Source organism: Prenolepis imparis, unplaced genomic scaffold, assembly GCF_030444845.1.
Source record: "Prenolepis imparis isolate NDT839.2.m4 unplaced genomic scaffold, iyPreImpa1.0 SCAF_5, whole genome shotgun sequence".
NCBI classification, from domain to species: Eukaryota; Metazoa; Arthropoda; class Insecta; order Hymenoptera; family Formicidae; genus Prenolepis; species Prenolepis imparis.
The window spans coordinates 16,597,755-16,623,119 of NW_028141163.1; the positions used below are offsets into that span (position 1 = coordinate 16,597,755).

Genomic DNA, 25,365 nt, shown 5'->3' on the forward strand with positions numbered 1-25,365 from the left:
ATTTTATCAGATATATGTATGTACTCATGTATATGTATGTACTGTAGCAAATCTTTATATTAATCAAAAATAAAGTTATTAGCAGTTAGACATGTTTTATATTAATAATAATCAATTCATACAATATGCATACTTAAGTCATACAAAAATAATTGAAATAAAATATATTAAAAATATTTCTTTACATTTTATAATAAAAATATCGCCCGAAATGAGATACATTCATGTCAAGTTTGAAACATAATGGCAAAATTAACAGTAAAAGGATATTAACAATTATTTTATAATTTATAAAAAATATCTTTTTTCGAAAAATCAATTTTCTTTTTTTTTTTTAACAGTACAAGTATTTATCGCGGCGAATGTATTTTTCTTGTTCTTTTGTCAGAAAATTATTTCGAGTACAACTCGTTTTAAACATTTATAATCTAGATCGATAAATTAAGAAGACAAGCTATTGAATTACTGCTTAAGATTAATCGTTTCGACTTCTTAATGGCGTCAGTGTCTTGTGCGGTGAAGAAATGGGGGTCGAATGTACCATTCCCACATTTTCCTTGCCTTTCCAATGAGATCGTTTTTCTTCTGCTTTTAACTTTTCTATAGTCTTTTCTTGTTGTTCGATTAATTTGATCTTCTTATATAATTCCTAAAAAAAGTCATTATCAGTCATTATTATCATAATCATATTAAATTTTTAATTAGAAAAAACACAAAAGTAAAATATACAAAAATACAAACAGCACATATCACACATACATTTATTTATAATTACAACTAATTCAATTCAGTATTGTATATTATTGGACAAATAAAAACGCAATGTAGATTTGCTTAAGTATAAAAATATTTATTTCTATAAAAAAAAAAAAATCTCTATAAAACATGTAGCTAGAAGATATTTTGGATAATTGGTATATTATTTACATGATAATCAGAATGTACATCACAACTCATATTTCCTGCCAAACTTAAACGTTATTGCATTACTGATTGGGTTCGTGAACGTGCAAATGATATTGCATATACAAGTGTTTTTAATGATTTCATAGCGACACTTTCATTGAAAAAATGTAGTAAGTAGATATATATTCATACATATATGTACAAACATACATACACACATACATATGCATATAGATCTAAATATATATATATATGTATATATATCAAAATTGACATGTATTAAAAAAACAGCAACAATTGTAATAAAAGATGCGAACACAATAAACCTATCCAAACGCATCAAGTAATAATTTTCCGCGTACTTTCTATTAATTTCCTCATAATGCACATATAATACATGCATATATTCATAATATTCATATGTATATATACATATATATATAATACTAATACATATATATATAATTATATATATATATTTAGATATAAATATATCAGAATTGACATACGTATAAAAAACAGTAAAAATTGTAAGAAAAAATGCAATCGCAGTAAGCCTAACCAAACGCACCTGTTCCAAATAAAAATTCTTGTTTTTTAAGTCAGTAACATGTCTGATCCTTTGCTTAGGATTCTGATGACCGATTACTTTCGCGTACTTTTCACTAATTTCCTCATAATCCTTCGTGAGATGGTTATTTAATTCTGTAATTTTCTTGACTTCCCTATATAGAATAAAATACATTATTATTTTTAGAATTCGTGATCAATGAAAAGGACTTTCGTATTAAATTGTACTCACTCTTCGGCTTCTTCTCGTCGCGCTTTTTCTTCTTGAAGTTGTTGCGTAAGTATATTTTCCAAAGATCTCCATTTGATTCGTTTTTGCTTTAATAATAAAGTGGTTTCCTGTAACGAGACATTTTATTCTTTTGACTATGTTTTATTCTTTTACGAAGTTAGTTTATTTCAACACAATGACGAATTCTTTAGCTGTTTTCAAAAAAGATTATTACCTCTGCATCTTTTTCTCTTGCTTGGAACCACTCCACTTTTTGAGAAAGCTCTTCTATCTGACCGTTTGCCTGTAAATATTTTGAGTATTTTTTGAGAAATAATTTTTAATAAATGCATATTAAGCTATTATTCATCATTTTAACAATATACTCAAACTTACCGTGTCTATAATAGTTTTACGTTGTGTTGCTTGATCTTCAAGTAATTGATTATTTTTTTCTAATTCTTCTTCCCGGTTCTTTAATTGTTCCGTAAGTTTAACATTTTCCAACTCCAGTCGTGATTTGCTACGATCCAGAGCATCAATTGTTTCCTCTAATTCGAGTAATTGATTTTCCATGTTGAAGAATGTATGAGAAATTGTTAAATGTTCATCAAGTTGCTTCTTTAACTACGATAGAATTTGATAACTCAAATTAAAACCTTTTAGAAACATCTTAATAGTTTTGTAAATTGTACAGAGTGAGTACCAATCTCAAAATGAGTTGCAATAATAAGTATACAATTACCTCATCGTTTAGTAAAGATTTCTGCTTGCAATCATTCTGAAGTCTTGAAATTTCTTTTGCTACTTTCTGTTTCTGGCTCTCAATTTTTTTTTCAAAAATAGATCTTATTAATTTAAATTGAGATAAATTATTAACTTCATATTTATCTATCAGCTCTCTATGAGTATCTAATCCTTTCATGTAAGTTTGAATTTGCTCTTCTACCAATTGATTGTTACTGCACATCACATTAAGCAGATCTTTGTGCTCGCGCACGCAATCCTCACTATGTTTCAATTCATTCTGCAGTTTTTCCACATCAGCATTACTCTGCACCAAACGATTACTAAGCGCAATAATGGATGCTTCATTTTCTTTTATTATTATTTCAAACCTAAATATTTGTATAAGATGTTTAATCAGTTTATAATAATCAAAATATCACACGTTAAAATGAAATTAAATTAGAGATTAGATATTATAAAAATGAAACTTATCGATATTAACCTTTTTTTTCTACCAACCATTTCGGCCGCTTCTGTTCTGATATGATCTTTTAAAGCTCTCAATTCTCCCCTTTCCTCCGCCAATTCAGTTTCCGCTCTATCCAATTCAATTTGCAAACTTTGACCACAACTTTCCTATACATCACAATTTATCATAATTCTATTTGTGAACAACAATTTTATTATGCACAATATCAATTGTAATGCACAATCACCTGAGTTTGTAAGGACTCTCTAAGCTCCTTGAGTGTTGCAGAGAGCTTGGTCATTTGAGCATCTTTCTGCGAAAGTTTCTTATCTAATGCAGCACGCTCCATTTCTACACGAAGCAAACATGCTTTATATCTTTCATTGCTAAGTTGCATCTCATCTTCCACGGTGTTTTGTGTCTCTTTCATCATGGTATTGACCTAAATAAATAGAAAAATTCTATTTTAATATCTGTGAAGATGTTACTCTATTATAATAAACATTTTCTCAAACATCACAGAAAACTAAAAGACAACATCTACAGACAAACAGCTACAGGCAATGCACACATAATTTCATAATAATTGATACAAATTGCAATGTTCAAAATTAAGAATTAGAGTTAAGAAAGTTAAGAATTAAGAATTAGAGTTCACACAAGTGATAGAAAACAACGAAAACAATTAATCAGTGATGTTTGGAATTTTACGCACGTGTAATCCGCTTACTTTCACGTCGCATTCAGCAATCACTTTTTTTATTTGTTCTTCGTTTTCGACACGACATGCTGCTAACTCGTTTTTTTTATCAGATTCGGTATTTTTAATTATTTCTTCAGTATCTTTCATTATTCGTTTAATTTCCTCTTCGATTTTTCTAGTGGTAATTTGTTTTAACTCATCCAATTCTTGATCCTTTATTAATGTAATCTATAATAAAATAATATGTATATACTAATTATTATATAATTAAAGATAAACAATTATACATTTGCTACAATTAAAATGGAAACTTTTATCATACATTTTCTAGTTCTTCCAAATGTTTTTCTTTGGTTTTATTTAATAATTGCTGCAGTTTCAATTTTTCCTCATCGTGTACATTTTTCACATCATTTAAACTCTTTTTATATTTTTCTACCATAATAATATGTTTCTTATTTGAGAGTTCTAATTCAGTCTGAGCCTGTTCCAATCGTTGACTTACCTGAAAATAAATAAGAAAATTAAATAAAAATTATATGATTAAAATAATAATTTGTGTGTGTGTGTATATACATAGAAGATACATACATCTTTATAAAGTCTTTGAAGATCTTTTAATTCTTTTATAAGAAAAGAATTTGTTTCTTTCATTTCATTTGTTTTCGCTTTTGCTTCTGATTCACATGTCTTATAAGTTTCACTTTCCATTAATAATTTGTTCTTTTCTTTCAGGAAATCATTTTTCAAATGTTGAATTTCTTTCTCGTGTTTGTCAGTGAGATCGGAAATTCGTTTAATGGAATTGTCGGCAAGTTTCTCGTATTCCGCTTTAAGTTCATCTAATTCACATTGTAGAGCAGATAACTGAACCTGAAGTTCCAAAATAACATTCTGTTTTATTTCCAATTTAGATTCAAGATTAGATCGTTCTTGAATCAAATCCATAACACAAACATCGAGTTGACTTTTTTCTTTTTGTAATAATCCTATTTCGGTATCATAATCGTGTATCATTTCTTTTAACTTGTTTTGTAGATCTGCAATGCGTGTTTCAAGAGCTTCAAGCTATTAAAGAAAAAAAAATATATATATAATGGAATATAATTTTTAGTATAACAAAATTTATACATTACGTTTTTAAAATAAAATAATCTAATTTATACCATTGTTTTCTTCTCTTCTTTCTTGGCATATAATTCAGCTTCTAATACTGTTATTTTTTTTGATAATTCGGTTGCACGATTTCTGAGTTCTGTTTCCATTGTCTTTCGTGTTGAGATCTCTCGTTCTTTTTCATCAGATACTTCTAATAATTGAATGCGAAGCAGCTGCACTTCTGCTTGATGTTTATCATCATGATTGTTTATTATTTCTTGTTGCATTTTAGCCTGTAAATAAAAAAGCATAACAATATACTGATATTGGTAAATAACAAATAACTTTTTTATTTGAAATTATTATATTAACCATTGCTTCTATATCTTCTGTATGCTGCGCTTCCATTTCATTTTGTTTCTTGTGCAGCTTCTCTATCTCGGCTTCTAATTTTCGCAGGTCTTCTTTCATTTCCTCTATGTGCCTCTCATGTTCCTGTATAGTCTTATCCTTATTTAAACATTCTACATGAAGATCCGCAAGTTTCTCGTTAGATTCATATTTCATATTTTGATCTTTTAATGTGTGTCCATTTTTTGCCTTATTATTAGAATAAGCGGGCTGTGTCGATTTCGTGACCAATCGCTTTCGTGGCAATTGAGGCTGCATAAAAATATAATTATACTTGATTGTACGATATATTCAAGTTAAGTAATCTATTTTAATCAAAGTAATATTTCTAAAAAAATCTGGCAAATTTTTATATATTTTTTTTCATTCAAATATATTCCACGTTTTAACATTTAATTAGAAAGCGCATTTAATTAGAAAATCATAATAAAAAGAATCCATACATATTTAAAGATTAATTAATAATAATGTATAGTTCTTTTTTCTGCAGTTATTCATTATATATTATTTTTATAAGCAAAGTTTTGCTTTAGTATTGCAATTGCGCTTAAATCGGCGACAAAATTTATGATAAATCTTACCGCTCGGAAAACAGAAGTCGACATGATCGTATTACTCCTTCCTGATACATTCGAAACATTGCATTCCGCGCTGCTTGTGCTTCTACTATCTACAAATCTATCAGATTTCTCGATAACAGATCCTCTTATCTTAGTCTCGAATTTCGGATCATAAGCACCCGGTGGAGGTGTTTCATCTGCAAAATCACAACACATAATGAATCAGAATAACATGTAAAATTATTTTAAAATGACATATCTAGATCATCTTTATAATGTTTTAATTTTACAATTTCTGATACAAAAGAATTAGATCTATATCGACAATCTCGTCAATGGCCGCATTCAGCAGACTCAACCGCTAAGTAGCAATCGAACGTGATTGGTTTCTACTTTCAGATCCAGCCAATCAGCATCGAATGACATCGGAAAATTGCTCAACTGTTGAGTCTGCTGAATGCGGCCAATAATAGCAAATGAACTTCTGTTATTTTCGGGGTAGATTTAAATTTGACAAAACAATTCTTAAATAATAACATAATATTGCGCAACCGTGCAACGCATTATAAGGACAAAGAAGAGGAAAGACGCGGTTAAATAGACTTCCTTTTGGCGCGCAGGGGGAGACACAGGCGCAAATGGGAAAGACAGCTGTTCTGAATGCGAGGGATATATCTTTATGGGGTCGTAGAATAACCCCAGGTGTAGAGCCAGTAACGTTCCCACCCCATCGTGTCCATACGCGATAAAACGCGTCTTCTTCTTTTATTGTCTGCCGCGCGTTCTCTTCGTGGGGATCAATATATGAAATTTAAAGGTCCTTAGATTGAGAGAGACACGTTAAGTATAAAAAATTACAAATATAAAATATGATAAGGCCTCTCTCTCATTTATTCAAACAGTTATCTACAATAGGAGACTACAAGAAAAATAAAAATACAAATAACAAAAGAACAATGATCATAATCAGAAAACACAGATATGATTAAAGAATATGTATAACAGATTAAAATATTACCTATATATCTTATAATCGATTTCACATTGTTACGTTTTTCCTTGTATTTTAAAAATGAAATTTATAGAAAAAATTTTTGGATTTTTATAATAATTTTATAATATTTATAATAAGAATTATTTGCATTTATTTATTTATATTATATTGTCAAATATAATAATTTTTTATTTACATTAAATTGTATTTTATATATATAAATAATAAAGAGAAAAGTATTAACACACGTATAAAACTCAAACTTATTTTATGAATATATTTAACTGAAAAAATATACAAAATGCACGAAAAATTGCTATATACATATAAAAAAAATGCATTTTAAATATAATTTAAATATAAATGTTTTAAATATAATTTAAATATAAATATTTTGTAATATAAATATTTCTTTTAATATCTCTTTATATAGAAGTATAATCAACTATATTTTTTTTACTTTTTAATTAAATATAGAAAATAATATAATCACATATATTATAATATCAATTTGGAATCTCTCAGTTTAATTTATAATAAAAACACAAATTATGGAGCATAATAGATATGTATATAAAATGCAAGACAATACATTCTATCTATTAAAGTTTCATATGTGATCTGTGTAGTTTTTTCTTTCTCTATCTTTCTCTTTCTTTCTTTTGCTCTCAGCATTTTCCCGCCACACACATATCTGACATTATACATTAATATTAACACAACAAAAATATTGTAAAGGTGACGTTCATGTATTTTTCAGTTTATTTCAAGGAAACTTGAAGTTAAAAAAAGTGTCTTATCAGATATCATTTATGTATTCACATAGATATTGATTACGCATTTCATAAAAAAAAATCTCATAACAAAAATTATATTCTGTCAGTATTTAAAATAAAATTTTACAAGTTGGAAAAGAACAACAACATAGCTATATACCATGTAAAATGATAAAAACACGTGTTGAAGAAAAAAATCATCAAGGCATGCATTATTTTACTCCGTTCAACAATTTATAGGCACAATCGAATTCTCTATCATTTTAGACATACAAGGATAAACAAGGAAATGAAGCAAAAAATTCGGAGGAAATCAACCAAGCCAATTCGACGCAGCATAAGTTCTCATTACTAGTTTCAACAAACAACTTACTTTCAAGTTCGTTGAATCGCTGTAGCCTCGCCTTGGAGAAAGACATATCGCCTTATCGCACGTTTATAAAATATTCTTTAACAATCCTCGTCCAATCCTTCGCTCTGCAAGATTCTTACCGAACGATTGTTTACGTTCGGGACGCCTGCGGTAAGAAACAATCCTTGGCACCGATCAACAGTTCCTCGTCGATGATCCTTCTGGGTCCTTCTCTCTCTCTCTCTCTCTCTCTCTCTCCCTAGCCCGGTTCCCCGCTTCGGCGAGGACGAAGATACAAACCACGCTCAATCACGCTAAACACTGCTCCTTCTGGACGACACGATGCTCCAACACGCTTCTCGCATCGGTTATATTCGATTTGAAATGACGGTTAGTTTGAAATGACGACCCAACAACAAGGACTCGTCGCATAGATGACGCGGCTGTCGCGCGAGCGACCAATCAGCTGTTGATCTTGCGCGCTTGCGTCATCGTTCTTTGCACTCTGCACAATGCAAATTGCACCGCTGCTGGCTCACATTTTTTTCAGCTGCACTTTCTGTATATTCTCTCGCAATATTTTTCTCTCTCTCTCTCTCTCTCTCTCGCTTTTATTTCCTTCCCACAAATACTGAATGCAGTGCCGTAACTAGCTTTTTATATGCTCTGGGCAAGGTTTTATTTTTGAGCTCCTTAATTTTTTTGGGGGAAATATAATAATAAAGCAAAAATGATATAACAATTGTTTATAAATAATTTTTGCGTACACCAAGAAATAAGATAAGAAATTTAAAATTTGCAAATATTATATTTTAACAATTTTTTGTTCAATTTTATTTCAAGGCCCCCTCTTCGTTCTGGGCCCTGGGCATGTGCCCCTGTTGCCCCTGCCTAGTTACGGCACTGACTGAATCTAAAATTGCGGAAAATGCTTGTAAAATAAAAATGAAGCGAAATATTTGCTCATTTTCTGCGGTTTCTTATAATTACAAGAGAAAATATGGATGTAAAAAAAAATAAATAAATAAAATAAATATTGAAGAAGAAAGATACGAATAGTTTGCACTCACTATACGTCAAATGCCACGTTGTAATTGGATGGACCAATGAGACTTCGCGCGATATCGCAGTCCACGCGATTATCAATGGCTGACGCTGATCAGTTCGTGTCGCCGGTATAGAGGAGACGTTTTTCGTTCTCTCTCTTGTAAATTACGTGGCACATAAATCCTCCGTTCACGATGAAGTATAAACTTTATGCTACATTCCTGGTTCTAGTCGTCTTGAGCCTAGGCTATGTCGCCTGTCAATACAGAACGAAAAACGTGAGATTTTTTGACATTTTCCACTAACCATTATTTTGGCAGGTCAAATGCTCCATGTGTTATCTATTTTTTTCTTTCCCACACACAGAATCAAGGTTCCTCCTTGACGGAGCGTGTGCAACAATTGATGGAAATGGCCATGAAGAGATCAGTATTGAAATTCAATGGGCCAAAATTTAAACAGTATATTAAAGCCACTCCGAGAAATTATTCTATCGTAGTTATGTTTACTGCGATGGCACCTCAGAGGCAATGTCAGATTTGCAGGTAAACTGACATGTGTACATGCTCGTGTGAATATATTACTACTAGAGAGTATAGGTATATTAAATAAATTTTTTATCATAATTTTAGACATGCCAACGATGAATTTACAATAGTAGCCAATTCGTTTCGATATTCTCAGGTGTACTCCAACAAGTTATTCTTTGTCTCTATCGACTTTGATGAAGGATCAGATGTGTTTCAATTGGTAAATCAAAAATATCTACAAAAATGTAAAAGAATATGATTAACACAGAATATATTATAGATGAGGCTGAACACTGCGCCAGTCTATATGCATTTTCCAGCCAAAGGGAAACCAAAGGCTGCTGATACTATGGATATCCAGAGAGTAGGATTTGCCGCAGAAGCGATAGCAAAATGGATTGGTGAACGTACAGATATTCAGGTAATACTATTACAATTCTTGCGGCATGTCGCATTAATTACATGAAATAATGTTGATATTTGTCATAATATTTATTTTACTTAATTTTGTAATAATATTTTATTGTTAATTATAGATCAGGGTATTCAGACCACCAAATTACTCTGGCACGGTAGCAGTAGTAATGTTGTTAGTTCTCATAGGAGGTTTTCTATATCTCAGACGTAACAATTTGGACTTTATTTATAATAAAACCATTTGGGGACTCGGTGCTTTGGTAAGAATATTTTCTACTATTATATATAAATTATATATATACATAAATTTATTTAATAAATATAATTATAAAGTATTTTAATATATATAAATTTTTTGTTACTTTTTAAACAAATAATCTTGATTTACTTGTGTTTCTAGTTTTTCAGTTTAACTATGACATCTGGACAAATGTGGAATCATATTAGAGGTCCACCTTTTATTCACAAGTCACCAAATGGAAATGTAGCTTATATTCATGGATCCTCTCAAGGACAGTTTGTGTTGGAAACTTACATTGTTATGGTCATAAGTATCCTTTTTCTATCAATTTTCTCAAAAATTATTTTATTTAAAAAGATACAGAAAATTGAGTTTGCACTTTATATTTAGACCTTAATTGTGTATGAAAAGATGGAGCAGTAGTATTAGGAATGATTCTAATGACTGAGGCTGCAGCTCGTAAAGGTGATGTTAAAAAGCGCAGGATATTTGCTGTGATAGGTTTGGGATTAGTCGCAATTTTCTTTAGTCTTCTTCTATCAATATTTAGGAACAAAGCACAAGGCTATCCATATAGGTATGTAAAACATTTTATCTGGATAAAAATAATTAATATAAACATGTTTTATGTTGGAGCATGATGATATTGTTGGAAATATTGAAAAAATTATATCTCAATATCATCATGCTTCATGTTTGAATCATTATAAGAATTATTATTACATTCGTATCCCAGGGAAGAATAATTTGTCTGTTTCAGCTTATTGTTCAAATAACTAGGTATAGAAAAAACATTTTCATATATTTTTCATTATGATGTGAAACATTTGGCAATGTGGTATGGAATAGGTAATCAAGAAGATTTTTCACACATAAAGGGTAAAAGATTATATATTGTTATAAATGTTGTATCGATATCTTAATTATATTGTATATGGTGTAAAAAATCCATATTTAAAACTACATATTTAAAACTGTTTTTCAATGAGATAAACGCCATTATATGAAAATATGTATTTAATAACTCTAAATACTAATATAATGATGAAAACTTCTTGAAGTTTTTTATTCAGTGTGTATATCACTCATTAACGTTTTTTATAGTAATAATGTATATATATAAAATATATATGGGTGGATGTATGTGTGTGTGCATGTATCAGTTATTGACCGATTTATTGTCTTCAAAAAATGATATATAATATAATACCTGGTTTCTTCCATAATATTTCTTACCAGATATAAGGAATTAAAATATTTCTTTCTTTTGGATAATTTTTGAAAGTTTTATGATACCATTCATGAGACAAAACTGCACATAGCAACTATAAAGAAATTATTTGCATTAACTTTTAACTAAAAAATGAAAAATAGAGCTATATTTTTTATACCTGATTTGTTATAACCCAAACAGTGATGTAATGGAATGTAGAAGCTTGCCAAAGTATCACAGACAACATTATGTATATAATTATTTCTGTAAATTGTAATGGATTTGATATATAGTTAAATAATCCACCAAATGGTATCTTATGTTCTTTTGTTACAATTTTGCCATCTTGATTCTTACGTAGTCCCGCAAGAATAAAATTACTTTGAAATTGCATGTATGATGACCATAAACATATAAGTGTACAGATTAATTCTGTAGTTGTTAATTTATACAAGAGTAAACTTGTATGTGAATCTGCAATAAAAGCAATATATGTAAATTGTGACAAAAGGATAATATATTTGCAAATTTTTGAAAATATACCTCTAATAAATCCTTTAGATTCACCTACAATACACAAAAATACTCCTGTGTAATGTATAAAACCAATAAAATAAACGACTAAACTCATTTTCTGATCACCGAATACATTAACATAACATGTCTCGTAAACTCTTTTCCAACATTGTATATTTAATAGAACAATGGCTAGAATTACATTTTCTGCTGGTACTAAAAGAATAATCAACTATAGTTATACATTTATGCACATATATATAAATTTCTATATGATTAATAATATAATATTCAGATAAAAAAAGACATACTTAAAGGTTTTCTTGAAGCTCCTAATGATATATCCAATAATGCAAATACAATTTCAGGTATACGGCCATCAAACAAAAATTTGTAAGAAATCAAGCAAAGTGTAATAGTCGATGCAGGTCCAGAAAAAATATAAAAATGTCTAAACCATCTAAAACAAAATTTAAAAGTACTTAATAATTATTTATAAAGCATATATATATATATTCTCCAAAAAATTTTTAACAATAATATATTATTAAATGTTATATAATAAATTATACAGTATTAATTATCTAAATTATCTTGGTGATATTTTAATTTTTAACTTACCTTTTGGGCACATAAAAATATGCTAATATCGAGTTATGCGATGCTGTGGTAACATAATATTTGCTATATAAAATATCTGTCATCACTGAAGGTAAATAAGTATTTATATACTTGAATAACAATGTGTGTAAAACTATAATCGATGCAGATGCAATGAAAACGTAGTGTATAATGTTTATATCCATTCCGTTATTTTGTATTTATTCAATTTCATTTATACCTCTTAACATTTGTTAGTGAACTGATCAGGTAACTGTGAATGTAAATTTAGGTGAGTTGTAATTTCTCTTTAGAAAGTCTTTGTGATACTTAAGCCAATGTTCCACTTTTCTCACAATACAGAATATTGCAACAATGTATAATACAATTAATATATCACATATTTTTTTTTTTTTTTGTGAGTTTAACATGTCTTCAACCGAAGCAGTCTATGGTTATATTGACACAAAACTTATTTCTTTCTATTCCTTGTCTGTTATCTCTAATTTCTTATCACATAATATATTTCAACAATAGGTTATAATTTATGCAAATATTTATTAGTATAATGTATATTAATTAGCGACCATCGCGGACTTGAATCGCTACTTAAATATATAGCTCATCAACTCTTCTACTTTCTATTTTGTATGAATAATGTAAGAATCGAAAACACGAAATAAAAAAATACACAAGATTCTTATGTGTGTGATTTTTATATATAATTATATACTTGATAAAAAATCAGAAATTTTTTACGTTCTTTTTTCTTCTAGCATTTTTTATCATAAATTATTTTTCTCCATATGTATAAGAGATTAATGCAAGAGATAAACTAATAAACTTTTTTTAGATGGATGAATAATTGTAAATCTTGAGAAATAAATTTTACAAGTCATTTTTGCTGAAAATGTAGGATACAAATTTAGTTATACATATATACATTTATACTAAACAGGATAATAAAATAGGAATTTTCGGCATACCTTAGCAATTTATACTATCAAGCACAAGCACAAACAAATTTATTTCGACATTTATCGTAAAAAAAAGATTACATGCTTCTAACATTATAATTCAATATAACTGCAGAACAAATAGGGAAGCTTTAATATATACATATGTATTAAATAAGATCAAATATAAGATAAATTTAACAAAAGAAAAATTTTATTATATTCATGGACGGATGCAGTTCTAAAAATATTAAGTAAAAAAATCTAGTGCATTTTTAACTTACTACAGCATGTTTAGTAAGATTTGCATCAAATATTAGAAATCTCACAAAAATAAATGAGAATTTAATATGAAATAAAAATCAATCATTTTCTGCAAATATTAAATTTGTAACAATTAATCTCTCGATAATTGTTAATCCTTGATGAGCCATTTTCACGAAAGTGGCAAATATATACATAAAACTATAAAATTTGATACAAAACTTACTTAAATATATACTTGTAAATTCTACATCTACGTGTGTATCATAATATTAAACTAACAAGATAGCATAGAAAGATGTATATTTATAAATACGTGCTGATATTAGAAATATCTTTAATTGTGCGCGCGGACTTCTATTCTAAAAATTAGACTGTCATGTTGCAAAAAATTGGATATGTCGCATACGTGTACAAATTCGGTATAACCAAAGCTACGTTTGTTCAATTCGCACGTAGGTTTTCGAAACGCTTCGAGATCTGGTCTCGACGATGTTATTTCGCGTATATTTTTCTCCGAATCTTGCGGATGTACTAATACAAAATACATTGTGCCATTAAACGGCCAGTCTAAAGCGTCATCATTCTCCGATTTCATAATATGCAAAAGCAAAGATAGATAATTTGAGTCCTTAGAGGATATATTAATTCTGGCGCAGATTTTATATCCATTCGGACTCGTGTAAAAACCCGGACTATAGAACATTTTTAGAGGATCGTTGATCATAGCCGTGAGTTTCTCTTGGAAGGATTTTAGCCTCCATATGTAAACTCCATTACAATTTCGTAGACACAGAGTTGCAAGCTGATTTTTCTGATTAGACACTGTTATAGAGAGCTCCCGATTTTCTTGTTCCAAAACTACTATCCTTTCATACAGATTTCTAGAAGTAAAGTTTACAATTTTTACATATATTTTAATATAATATGAAAAAACAGTACATATATATATAATTATATTTAGAATACTTGAGTAACTGTTGCCAATCAGGAGAAGGTTCTTCTCTGTCTGTAATTTGTGTTACATTCTTTGGAGGTGGATCCCATAATTTTGATTCCACAGACATCGCATTATTGGCATTTTGTACTACCAAACAATTGTAAGAATACATTAAGAGAAGATTAAAGTTTATATCTTTGATTTTATATAAAATGTACCTTGAGATTCTGAAAGATTTCTTCTATAAGTGCACTGATTGATATGCGTTTCCATATCCACAGGAGATAATTCTACTTGGCAACCAAATTGCCGATAAGGACAAGTTGTACGTTTCTGAGATATCTCTCTACTAGTGTAAAGATCTCTAAAGAGATCACTTCCGGATTTTAAGGGTCGACTATCAACTGGACAACAAGCACCCTCTTTCCTGATATAAGCAAATAAAACTTCCTGATATCCGCAATAAGCAATCAACTTGTATATAATAACAAACTTTTGATTAAATAAAATGCAACTTACTCAAGCCAAGTATAAATGCACTGTGAACAGAATTTATGTCCGCAGGTTGTTAAAATTGGATCGCGTAACCATGTTAGACAAATAGGACACTCGAATCTAGGCTCTAGATAGCCTTTGATGCTCTCGTCAAACTGTGCGTAACGAAATTGTAAATGGATTTACAAATGAGTGACATATTAGTATAGAATTTTAAAGCAAGTGCAGGCATGCTATTGTAGAAGTTAGAGATGGAAGTTAGCTTTGTTTGTTATAACCAATCATTAATTTTTAATTTGACAAACAATCATAGAAAATCATAGAGGAGTCATTGGATAAGAAAAAAAAGAATGTCTTAATTTTTATAAATTACAATAAATGAAAAATACGTACGTTTATACTTTGCTCGGCGATCTTAGCAGATATATTCATGCTAATTGGTGTTTCCATAATCTGCAATGAGATTGTTAAATTTTAGATATTATTACATTATCATATAACTACAATTATGGTAAATTATTCTCATTTTATTACCTAGACAATATTTTCTCATAGAATCGATGACTGTAAAAATAATTTTTAAAAATTCTGACAATGAGATTCGTCACTTTATGTATATATATATATATATATGAACGTGTAGAGTTTTATACATATATTATCTAAAAGAAACATTTATTGTCTCATTAATCTCTTTTATAGCATGTCAAAAATTTCGGTAATGTAAATTTTCTTCCTCTATTTGTAAAAATGGTTTATATTTTACACTGTGATATATTTAACAACGAAGTCACAAAAGTGTAAAGCCTCCATTTCATTGACGCTACAACCCAGCGGCAATATAGTCACGTGACTAAATGTGCCTTTTCATGCTGACGCTCGACCCTCATTTTTAGCGGCAAAAGACGTCAAGTGACTAAAATTGACGAATTGGTATCTTTATTTTTGGTCACGTGACTTCTTTTGACGAAATAAATATTTTATATTTAATTTCTATATAATAAATTTTCTAAAATTCAATATATATATGAATATGTAATATAAATTCCACGCGCATGCGCGAGAAATCCAATACACGATTTATTAAAATTATTATTGATTAATAATACGTAAAAAATAATATAATAATGTATTTTATATTTTATTTATAATATAAATATATATCTATTATTTATTTTTATTATTTATATTTTTTTATTGTAACATATAATTTAATTTATTTTTATTTGTGCAAGACCGTGATTACAATAAATTGTACAGAAAACAGAAAAATATACATTTAATAATAATAAAACATCATTAATTCTACTAATTTCTTACTAATTCTATTTTTCATTTAACGGCTTGTCGATTAGCGATTTTTATTTATTTATTTGATTTATAATCTCTCTTGCGCTTATTCAGTGGCAGAATCTGCGAGAAAAATCAGTTTTCATATATTTTTGTTATTAATTTACAGATAATTATTAATGCAATTAACGTGCAATAATACGAGTCTTTTAATATCTTCGATAATTCATCTAAATTAATAGATTATATTTTGCAAAGAGATAAATAGTTAACGAGCAATAATATATGTCTTATTGCGCTCGAAAAATCGTCTGAGTTAATAGGGGAACATATTTTGCGAAGAGGTATAGTGTAGCAATATGTGTCTTTTCAGGTCCGAAAAATCGTCTGAGTTAATAGGAATACATGTTATGCAAAGAGGTTGATCGAAGTAACGTCGGTAATAGAGGTTGGTAATTTATCGATAATAACGTCGATAATTTACCAACCTTCATTACCGACGTTACTTTGAACAACCTCTTTGCATAACATGTATTCCTATTAACTCGGACGATTTTTCGAACGTCTTAAGAGACACGTGGCACATATGGGATACATAACCTACTGTTTTAAATTAAATTAAATTTATTAAATAATGCTAAATAATTTTTACAAATTGATGATACTCGTAAATTAAAAATTCATCCATTTCTAAAAAGTGCATGTTAAGTCGATTCTCGAAAGTCTCGAAGTATTGTTGCCTCTTTTCCGCAATGCTGATTGGTTCTCTGTCGATTCGCGTTGTGTGTTATATTCGTAGCATCGAAAGACTGTCATCGCGAGGGTTAACAGTTAGCAGTTTGACCAAAATAAAATAAAATAAAATAATAATGTTTTAAATAATATGTGATAATACTTTAAGCTTAATTAATATTTTTGACATTCGCGTTGTGTGTTATATTCGTAGCATCGAAAGGCTGTCATCGCGAGGGTTAGCAATTAGCAGTTTGACAGTTAGTCCAAAAAGTAAAATAAAATAATGTTTTAAATAATATGTTATTATACTTTAAACTTGATTAATATTTTGGCGGAAAAAAGGCAAAAATACTTGCGAGAATCGACTTAATGTCTTTTTTAGAAAAAGATTAGAATAACAAAAGCGCGCGTTACGCCATTCCTCGATTTTAAATAAAAAATTAATATTTTTATATAAAGTTTGTTTAAACTTGGTTAATATTTTTTGATAGAAATCAGATGATTAAAGCATTACATTGCTAATTAAATTTTAACATAAAAATATGTTATAAAATTTAATATAATAATGTTATAAATAATATGTTATAATGCCTTATCTGTGCGATTAATATTTTTTGACAGAAATCAACTGATAGCTGTTATAAATATTAATCGAATTTAAGGAATTATAATACATGATTTAAAACATATTATTATTTTAAATGTTATAACATATTCTTATTTTAAGAATTAATTAGCAATTTTACGTTTTAATCAGCTGATTTCTGTAACAAAAATTTTAATCGAGAATAAAATATTACAACATATTATTCACAACATATTGCTATATATTTTAATTATTATAACATATTATTATTTTAAAATTTAATTAGCTCGCTATATTAATATTTTTTAATTTATTCATTTAATTATAAAGTAATATATTTATTAAGTTAAAAATAGAAGTGAGACATAAATCCAAATTAACAATTAAGGTTCCGTAGCAATTTTTAAGGACAAATATTTCCTAAATTAGAGTCATAAATATATTTCGTCAGACACTTTTCGATAATCTTAATATAATTCGAATTGCGAATGCGCAGTAGAAATGAGTATCGACATCTATTACCGCGATATATGTATATAGTTACGCATAATATTAAAAATTAAAATTTTAAGCCGCTGACCCCATACGGCGCGGATTTATTTTACGTATATTAGACCAAAAAGTTTGTAGGCTGATATGATGATGGTACCATCATAATGTGCAGGCAATGTACTGTTGAAATATATGAAAGATTAATTTTTGGCTCGCTTTAAAATATTGAAAATTAAAACTTTTTACCCGCGAACCCCATACGGCGCGGATTCATTTTACGTATATTAGACCAAAAAGATTAATATTAGATTAATATTAGATTAATATTTTTTGACAGAAATCAGCTGATAGCTGTTATAAATATTAATCGAGTTTAAGGAATTATATATTACATTATTTAAAACATATTATTTTAAATGTTATAACATATTCTTATTTTAAAAATTAATTAGCAAATTAACGTTTTAATCAGCTGATTTCTGTAACAAAAATATTAATCGAGGATAAGATATTACAACATATTATTCACAATATATTGCTATTTTAATTTTTATAACATATTACTATTTTAAAATTTAATAACCCTACTATATTAATATTTTCTAATATATTTATTTAAATAAGAAGTAGTATATTTATTAAGTTAAGAATAGAAGTGAGACATGAATACAAATTTACAATTAAGGTTTCGTAGATATAATTTTTAAAATAAAAATTATTTTCTTAATTAGAGTCACAAATATATTTCGTCCGACACTTTTCGATAATCTTGATATAATTCGAAATCCGAATGCGCAGTAGAAATGAGTTTCGACATATATTACCGCGATATATGCATGCAGTCACGCATAATTCGTAATAATGTGCAGACAATGTACTGTTAAAATGTATATAAGATTAATTTTTTGCACGTTTTGAAATATCGAAAATTAAAATATTTAAGCCGCAAATCCCATACGGCGCAGATTTATATAACGTATATTAGACCAAAAAGGTAGTACGCTGGTATGCTTATGGTACAAAGATAATCTGCAAACAATACACTATTGAAATATATATATGATGAATTTTTGGCTCGCCTTAAAATATTAGAAATCGATACTTTTTTACAGTTGACCCTATGCGACGCAATCTTATTCTATGTATATAAAGTTAAAACATTTGTACGCTGGTGTCTGTTTGGTACCAAACGATTCTGTAATCAATGTACTATTAAAATGTATAATCGATGAATTTTTGGCTCGTCTTAAAATACTAGAAATCGATACTTTTTTACCGCTGACCCTATGCGACGCAACCTTATTTTATGTTATCGTATTAAAAAATTTGTACGCTGGTGTCTGCATGGTACCAAAAGATTCTGTAATCAATGTACTATTAACAAGTATAATCGATGAATTTTTGGCTCGTCTTAAAATATTAGAAATCGATACTTTTTTACCGCTGACCCTATGCGACGCAACCTTATTTTATGTATATCAAGTTAAAAAATTTGTACGCTGGTGTCTGCATTGTACGAAAAGATTCTGTAATCAATGTACTATTAAAATGTATAATCGATGAATTTTTGGCTCGTCTTAAAATATTGGAAATCGATACATTTATGCCGCTGACCATATGCGACGCATCCTTAATTTATGTATAGCAAATGAAAAAGTTTGTACGCTGTTGTCTGCTTGGTACCAAAAGATTCTGTAATCAATGTACTATTAAAACGTATAATCGATGAATTTTTGGCTCGTCTTAAAATAATGGAAATCGATACATTTATGCCGCTGACCCTGTGCGACGCATCCTTATTTTATGTATATCGTATTAAAAAATTTGTACGCTGGTGTCTGCTTGGTACCAAATGATTCTGTAATCAATGTACTAATAAAATGTATAATCGATGAATTTTTGGCTCTTCTTAAAATATTGGAAATCGATACTTTTTACCGCTGACCTTATGCGACGCAACCTTATTTTATGTATATCAAGTTAAAAAATTTGTACGCTGGTATCTGTTTGGTACCAAATGATTCTGTAATCAATGTACTATTAAAATGTATAATCGATGAATTTTTGGCTCGTCTTTAAATATTGGAAATCGATACTTTTTACCGCTGACCCTATGCGACGCAACCTTATTTTATGTATATCAAGTTAAAAAATTTGTACGCTGGTGTCTGTTTGGTAACAAATGATTCTGTTATAAATGTACTATTAAAATGTATAATCGATGAATTTTTGGCTCGTCTTAAAATATTAGAAATTGATACATTTATGCCGCTGACCCTATGCGACGCATCCTTAATTTATGTATAGCAAATGAAAAAGTTTGTACGCTGTTGTCTGCTTGGTACCAAAAAATTCTGTAATCAATGTACTATTAAAATGTATAATCCATGAATTTTTGGCTCGTCTTAAAATATTAGAAATCAAAACTTTTTTGACGCGGACCATGTGCGACGCATCCTTATTTTATGTTTATCGTATTAAAAAATTTGTACGCTGATGTCTGCATGGTACGAAAAGATTCTGTAATCAATGTACTAATAAAATGTATAATCGATGTATTTTTGGCTCGTCTCAAAATATTGGAAATCGATACTTTTTACCGCTGACCCTATGCGACGCAACCTTATTTTATGTTTATCGTATTAAAAAATTTGTACGCTGGTGTCTGCATAGTACGAAAAGATTCTGTAATCAATGTACTAATAAAATGTATAATCGATGAATTTTTGGCTCGTCTCAAAATATTGGAAATCGATACTTTTTACCGCTGACCCTATGCGACGCAACCTTATTTTATGTATATCAAGTTAAAAAATTTGTACGCTGATATCTGTTTGGTACCAAATGATTCTGTAATCAATGTACTATTAAAATGTATAATCGATGAATTTTTGGCTCGTCTTAAAATATTGGAAATCGATACTTTTTACCGCTGACCCTATGCGACGCAACCTTATTTTATGCATAGTAAATGAAAAAGTTTGTACGCTGTTGTCTGCTTGGTACCAAAAGATTCTGTAATCAATGTACTATCAAAATGTATAATCGATGAATTTTTGGCTCGTCTTAAAATATTAGAAATTGATACTTTTTTGACGCGGACCCTGTGCGACGAATCCTTATTTTATGTTTATCGTATTAAAAAATTTGTACGCTGGTGTCTGCATGGTACCAAAAGATTCTGTAATCTATGTACTATTAAAATGTATAATCGATGAATTTTTGGCTCGTCTTAAAATATTGGAAATAGATATTTTTTACCGCTGACCCTATGCGACGCAACCTTATTTTATGAATATCAAGTTAAAAAATTTGTACGCTGGTGTCTGTTTGTTACCAAATGATTCTGTAATCAATGTACTATTAAAATGTATAATCGATGAATTTTTGGCTCGTCTTAAAATATTGGAAATCGATACTTTTTACCGCTGACCCTATGCGACGCATCCTTAATTTATGTATAGCAAATGAAAAAGTTTGTACGCTGTTGTCTGCTTGATACCAAAAGATTCTGTAATCAATGTACTAATAAAATGTATAATCGATGAATTTTTGGCTCGTCTCAAAATATTGGAAATCGATACTTTTTACCGCTGACCCTATGCGACGCATCCTTATTTTATGTTTATCGTATTAAAAAATTTGTACGCTGGTGTCTGTTTGGTACCAAATCATTCAGCAATCAATGTACTATTAAAATGTATAATCGATGAATTTTTGGCTCGTCTTAAAATATTAGAAATTCATACTTTTTTGACGCGGACCCTGTGCGACGCATCCTTATTTTATGTTTATTGTATTAAAAAATTTGTACGCTGGTGTCTGCATGGTACCAAAAATTCTGTAATCTATGTACTATTAAAATGTATAATCGATGAATTTTTGGCTCGTCTTGAAATATTGGAAATCGATACTTTTTACCGCTGACCCTATGCGACGCAACCTTATTTTATGTATATCAAGTTATAAAATTTGTATGCTGGTGTCTGCTTGGTACCAAATGATTCTGTAATCAATGTACTAATAAAATGTATAATCGATGAATTTTTGGCTCGTCTTAAAATATTAGAAATTGATACATTTATGCCGCTGACCCTATGCGACGCATCCTTAATTTATGTATAGCAAATGAAAAAGTTTGTACGCTGTTGTCTGCTTGGTACCAAAAGATTCTGTAATCAATGTACTATTAAAATGTATAATCGATGAATTTTTGGCTCGTCTTTAAATATTAGAAATCGATACTTTTTTGACGCGGACCCTGTGCGACGCATCCTTATTTTATGTTTATCGTATTAAAAAATTTGTACGCTGGTGTCTGCATGGTACCAAAAGATTCTGTTATCAATGTACTATCAAAATGTATAATCGATGAATTTTTGGCTCGTCTTAAAATATTAGAAATTGATACTTTTTTGACGCGGACCCTGTGCGACGCATCCTTATTTTATGTTTATCGTATTAAAAAATTTGTACGCTGGTGTCTGCATGGTACGAAAAGATTCTGTAATCAATGTACTAATAAAATGTATAATCGATGTATTTTTGGCTCGTCTCAAAATATTGGAAATCGATACTTTTTACCGCTGACCCTATGCGACGCATCCTTATTTTATGTATATCATATTAAAAAATTTGTACGCTGGTGTCTGCTTGGTACCAAATGATTCTGTAATCAATGTACTATTAAAATGTATAATCGATGAATTTTTGGCGTCTCAAAATATTGGAAATCGATACTTTTTTGACGCGGACCCTGTGCGACGCATCTTTATTTTATTTTATCGTATTAAAAAATTTGTACGCTGGTTTCTGTTTGGTACCAAATGATTCTGTAATCAATGTACTAATAAAATGTATAATCGATGAATTTTTGGCTCGTCTTAAAATATTAGTAATCGATACTTTTTTTACGCGGACCCTGTGCGACGCATCCTTATTTTATGTTTATCGTATTAAAAAATTTGTACGCTGGTGTCTGTTTGGTATCAAATGATTCTGTAATCAATGTACTATTAACATGTATAATCGATGAATTTTTGGCTCGTCTTAAAATATTAGAAATTGATACATTTATGCCGCTGACCCTATGCGACGCATCCTTAATTTATGTATAGCAAATGAAAAAGTTTGTACGCTGTTGTCTGCTTGGTACCAAAAGATTCTGTAATCAATGTACTATTAAAATGTATAATCGATGAATTTTTGGCTCGTCTTTAAATATTAGAAATCGATACTTTTTCGACGCGGACCCTGTGCGACGCATCCTTATTTTATGTTTATCGTATTAAAAAATTTGTACGCTGGTGTCTGCATGGTACCAAAAGATTCTGTAATCAATGTACTAATAAAATGTATAATCGATGAATTTTTGGCTCGTCTTAAAATATTAGTAATCGATACTTTTTTTACGCGGACCCTGTGCGACGCATCCTTATTTTATGTTTATCGTATTAAAAAATTTGTACGCTGGTGTCTGTTTGGTACCAAATGATTCAGCAATCAATGTACTATTAAAATGTATAATCGATGAATTTTTGGCTCGTCTTAAAATATTAGAAATTCATACTTTTTTGACGCGGACCCTGTGCGACGCATCCTTATTTTATGTTTATTGTATTAAAAAATTTGTACGCTGGTGTCTGCATGGTACCAAAAATTCTGTAATCTATGTACTATTAAAATGTATAATCGATGAATTTTTGGCTCGTCTTGAAATATTGGAAATCGATACTTTTTACCGCTGACCCTATGCGACGCAACCTTATTTTATGTATATCAAGTTATAAAATTTGTACGCTGGTGTCTGCTTGGTACCAAATGATTCTGTAATCAATGTACTAATAAAATGTATAATCGATGAATTTTTGGCTCGTCTTAAAATATTAGAAATTGATACATTTATGCCGCTGACCCTATGCGACGCATCCTTAATTTATGTATAGCAAATGAAAAAGTTTGTACGCTGTTGTCTGCTTGGTACCAAAAGATTCTGTAATCAATGTACTATTAAAATGTATAATCGATGAATTTTTGGCTCGTCTTTAAATATTAGAAATCGATACTTTTTTGACGCGGACCCTGTGCGACGCATCCTTATTTTATGTTTATCGTATTAAAAAATTTGTACGCTGGTGTCTGCATGATACCAAAAGATTCTGTTATCAATGTACTATCAAAATGTATAATCGATGAATTTTTGGCTCGTCTTAAAATATTAGAAATTGATACTTTTTTGACGCGGACCCTGTGCGACGCATCCTTATTTTATGTTTATCGTATTAAAAAATTTGTACGCTGGTGTCTGCATGGTACGAAAAGATTCTGTAATCAATGTACTAATAAAATGTATAATCGATGTATTTTTGGCTCGTCTCAAAATATTGGAAATCGATACTTTTTACCGCTGACCCTATGCGACGCATCCTTATTTTATGTATATCATATTAAAAAATTTGTACGCTGGTGTCTGCTTGGTACCAAATGATTCTGTAATCAATGTACTATTAAAATGTATAATCGATGAATTTTTGGCTCGTCTCAAAATATTGGAAATCGATACATTTATGCCGCTGACCCTATGCGACGCATCCTTAATTTATGTATAGCAAATGAAAAAGTTTGTACGCTGTTGTCTGCTTGGTACCAAAAAATTCTGTAATCAATGTACTATTAAAATGTATAATCGATGAATTTTTGGCTCGTCTTAAAATATTGGAAATCGATACTTTTTACCGCTGACCCTATGCGACGCATCCTTATATTATTTATATCATATTAAAAAATTTGTACGCTGGTGTCTGCTTGGTACCAAATGATTCTGTAATCAATGTACTATTAAAATGTATAATCGATGAATTTTTGGCTCGTCTTTAAATATTGGAAATCGATACTTTTTACCGCTGACCCTATGCGACGCAACCTTATTTTATGTATATCAAGTTAAAAAATTTGTACGCTGGTGTCTGCTTGGTACCAAATGATTCTGTAATCAATGTACTAATAAAATGTATAATCGATGTATTTTTGGCTCGTCTCAAAATATTGGAAATCGATACTTTTTACCGCTGACCCTATGCGACGCATCCTTATTTTATGTATATCATATTAAAAAATTTGTACGCTGGTGTCTGCTTGGTACCAAATGATTCTGTAATCAATGTACTAATAAAATGTATAATCGATGAATTTTTGGCTCGTCTTAAAATATTGGAAATCGATACTTTTTTGACGCGGACCCTGTGCGACGCATGCTTATTTTATG

The 25,365-nt window shown here is 29.4% G+C and overlaps 4 protein-coding genes and 1 long non-coding RNA gene across 7 annotated transcripts in view; 2 read left to right on the plus strand and 3 right to left on the minus strand.

The window, feature by feature from the left end:
- Window positions 1-1,758, plus strand: part of LOC145936227 (uncharacterized) — a 274,129-nt gene extending 272,371 nt beyond the window's left edge. Inside the window, exon 4 of the long non-coding RNA XR_014425353.1 lies at window positions 1,664-1,758. This is a non-coding gene — a long non-coding RNA (uncharacterized LOC145936227). The remainder of the gene's footprint in view (window positions 1-1,663) is intronic.
- Window positions 63-8,975, minus strand: LOC145936220 (uncharacterized). Of its 3 annotated transcripts, none has more exons than XM_083038180.1 (16): window positions 8,850-8,975; window positions 7,801-8,692; window positions 5,679-5,854; window positions 5,059-5,349; window positions 4,755-4,979; window positions 4,180-4,656; window positions 3,911-4,093; window positions 3,601-3,816; window positions 3,133-3,327; window positions 2,919-3,052; window positions 2,433-2,805; window positions 2,084-2,314; window positions 1,923-1,991; window positions 1,709-1,815; window positions 1,478-1,631; window positions 63-649 (listed from the first exon to the last, which is right to left on the minus strand). In XM_083038180.1, exons 2-16 carry the CDS (start codon window positions 7,844-7,846, stop codon window positions 476-478), a joined length of 3,051 nt encoding a protein of 1,016 aa, XP_082894306.1. In that variant the 5' UTR covers window positions 7,847-8,692; window positions 8,850-8,975; the 3' UTR covers window positions 63-475. The 3 variants fall into 3 exon arrangements, with proteins under 3 accessions (XP_082894306.1, XP_082894307.1, XP_082894308.1); XM_083038182.1 differs by having other exon boundaries at window positions 64-649; window positions 3,616-3,816; XM_083038181.1 differs by lacking the exon at window positions 8,850-8,975 and having other exon boundaries at window positions 7,801-8,750.
- Window positions 8,963-11,068, plus strand: Ostgamma (oligosaccharide transferase gamma subunit). The gene is made up of 8 exons (XM_083038226.1): window positions 8,963-9,104; window positions 9,193-9,371; window positions 9,459-9,576; window positions 9,637-9,777; window positions 9,893-10,033; window positions 10,174-10,324; window positions 10,426-10,591; window positions 10,775-11,068. Exons 1-8 carry the CDS (start codon window positions 9,021-9,023, stop codon window positions 10,788-10,790), a joined length of 996 nt encoding a protein of 331 aa, XP_082894352.1. The 5' UTR covers window positions 8,963-9,020; the 3' UTR covers window positions 10,791-11,068.
- Window positions 11,069-11,200: 132 nt separating this feature from the next.
- Window positions 11,201-13,089, minus strand: LOC145936225 (polyprenal reductase). The gene is made up of 5 exons (XM_083038227.1): window positions 12,365-13,089; window positions 12,055-12,203; window positions 11,771-11,959; window positions 11,406-11,701; window positions 11,201-11,339 (listed from the first exon to the last, which is right to left on the minus strand). The coding sequence occupies exons 1-5, from the start codon at window positions 12,547-12,549 to the stop codon at window positions 11,247-11,249; spliced, it is 912 nt and encodes a 303-aa protein (XP_082894353.1). The 5' UTR covers window positions 12,550-13,089; the 3' UTR covers window positions 11,201-11,246.
- Window positions 13,090-13,710: 621 nt separating this feature from the next.
- Window positions 13,711-25,365, minus strand: part of LOC145936222 (TNF receptor-associated factor 6) — a 68,475-nt gene continuing 56,820 nt past the window's right edge. Inside the window, exons 6-10 of the mRNA XM_083038197.1 lie at window positions 15,392-15,451; window positions 15,023-15,153; window positions 14,722-14,930; window positions 14,533-14,650; window positions 13,711-14,447 (exon numbers count right to left, since the gene is read on the minus strand). Coding sequence (XP_082894323.1) covers window positions 13,901-14,447; window positions 14,533-14,650; window positions 14,722-14,930; window positions 15,023-15,153; window positions 15,392-15,451 — 1,065 coding nt within the window. The 3' untranslated portion in view covers window positions 13,711-13,900. The remainder of the gene's footprint in view (window positions 14,448-14,532; window positions 14,651-14,721; window positions 14,931-15,022; window positions 15,154-15,391; window positions 15,452-25,365) is intronic.

What these genes read in the sequence shown, in the direction of transcription:
- LOC145936220 (XM_083038180.1), bottom strand. Translation starts at nt 7,846, where the DNA reads ATGTCTTTCTCCAAGGCGAGGCTACAGCGATTCAACGAACTTGAAA. An exon ending in AATCTTTACTAAACGATGAG is followed by an intron (nt 2,315 to 2,432) that starts GTAATTGTATAC and finishes ATTCTATCGTAG; the next exon opens with TTAAAGAAGCAACTTGATGA. An exon ending in GTAAAACTATTATAGACACG is followed by an intron (nt 1,992 to 2,083) that starts GTAAGTTTGAGT and finishes AAATATTTACAG; the next exon opens with GCAAACGGTCAGATAGAAGA.
- Ostgamma (XM_083038226.1), top strand. Translation starts at nt 9,021, where the DNA reads ATGAAGTATAAACTTTATGCTACATTCCTGGTTCTAGTCGTCTTGAGC. An exon ending in AGGCAATGTCAGATTTGCAG is followed by an intron (nt 9,372 to 9,458) that starts GTAAACTGACAT and finishes TCATAATTTTAG; the next exon opens with ACATGCCAACGATGAATTTA. An exon ending in GTGAACGTACAGATATTCAG is followed by an intron (nt 9,778 to 9,892) that starts GTAATACTATTA and finishes TGTTAATTATAG; the next exon opens with ATCAGGGTATTCAGACCACC.
- LOC145936225 (XM_083038227.1), bottom strand. Translation starts at nt 12,549, where the DNA reads ATGGATATAAACATTATACACTACGTTTTCATTGCATCTGCATCGATT. An exon ending in ATCTAAAGGATTTATTAGAG is followed by an intron (nt 11,702 to 11,770) that starts GTATATTTTCAA and finishes CTTTTATTGCAG; the next exon opens with ATTCACATACAAGTTTACTC. An exon ending in TTTGGGTTATAACAAATCAG is followed by an intron (nt 11,340 to 11,405) that starts GTATAAAAAATA and finishes ATTTCTTTATAG; the next exon opens with TTGCTATGTGCAGTTTTGTC.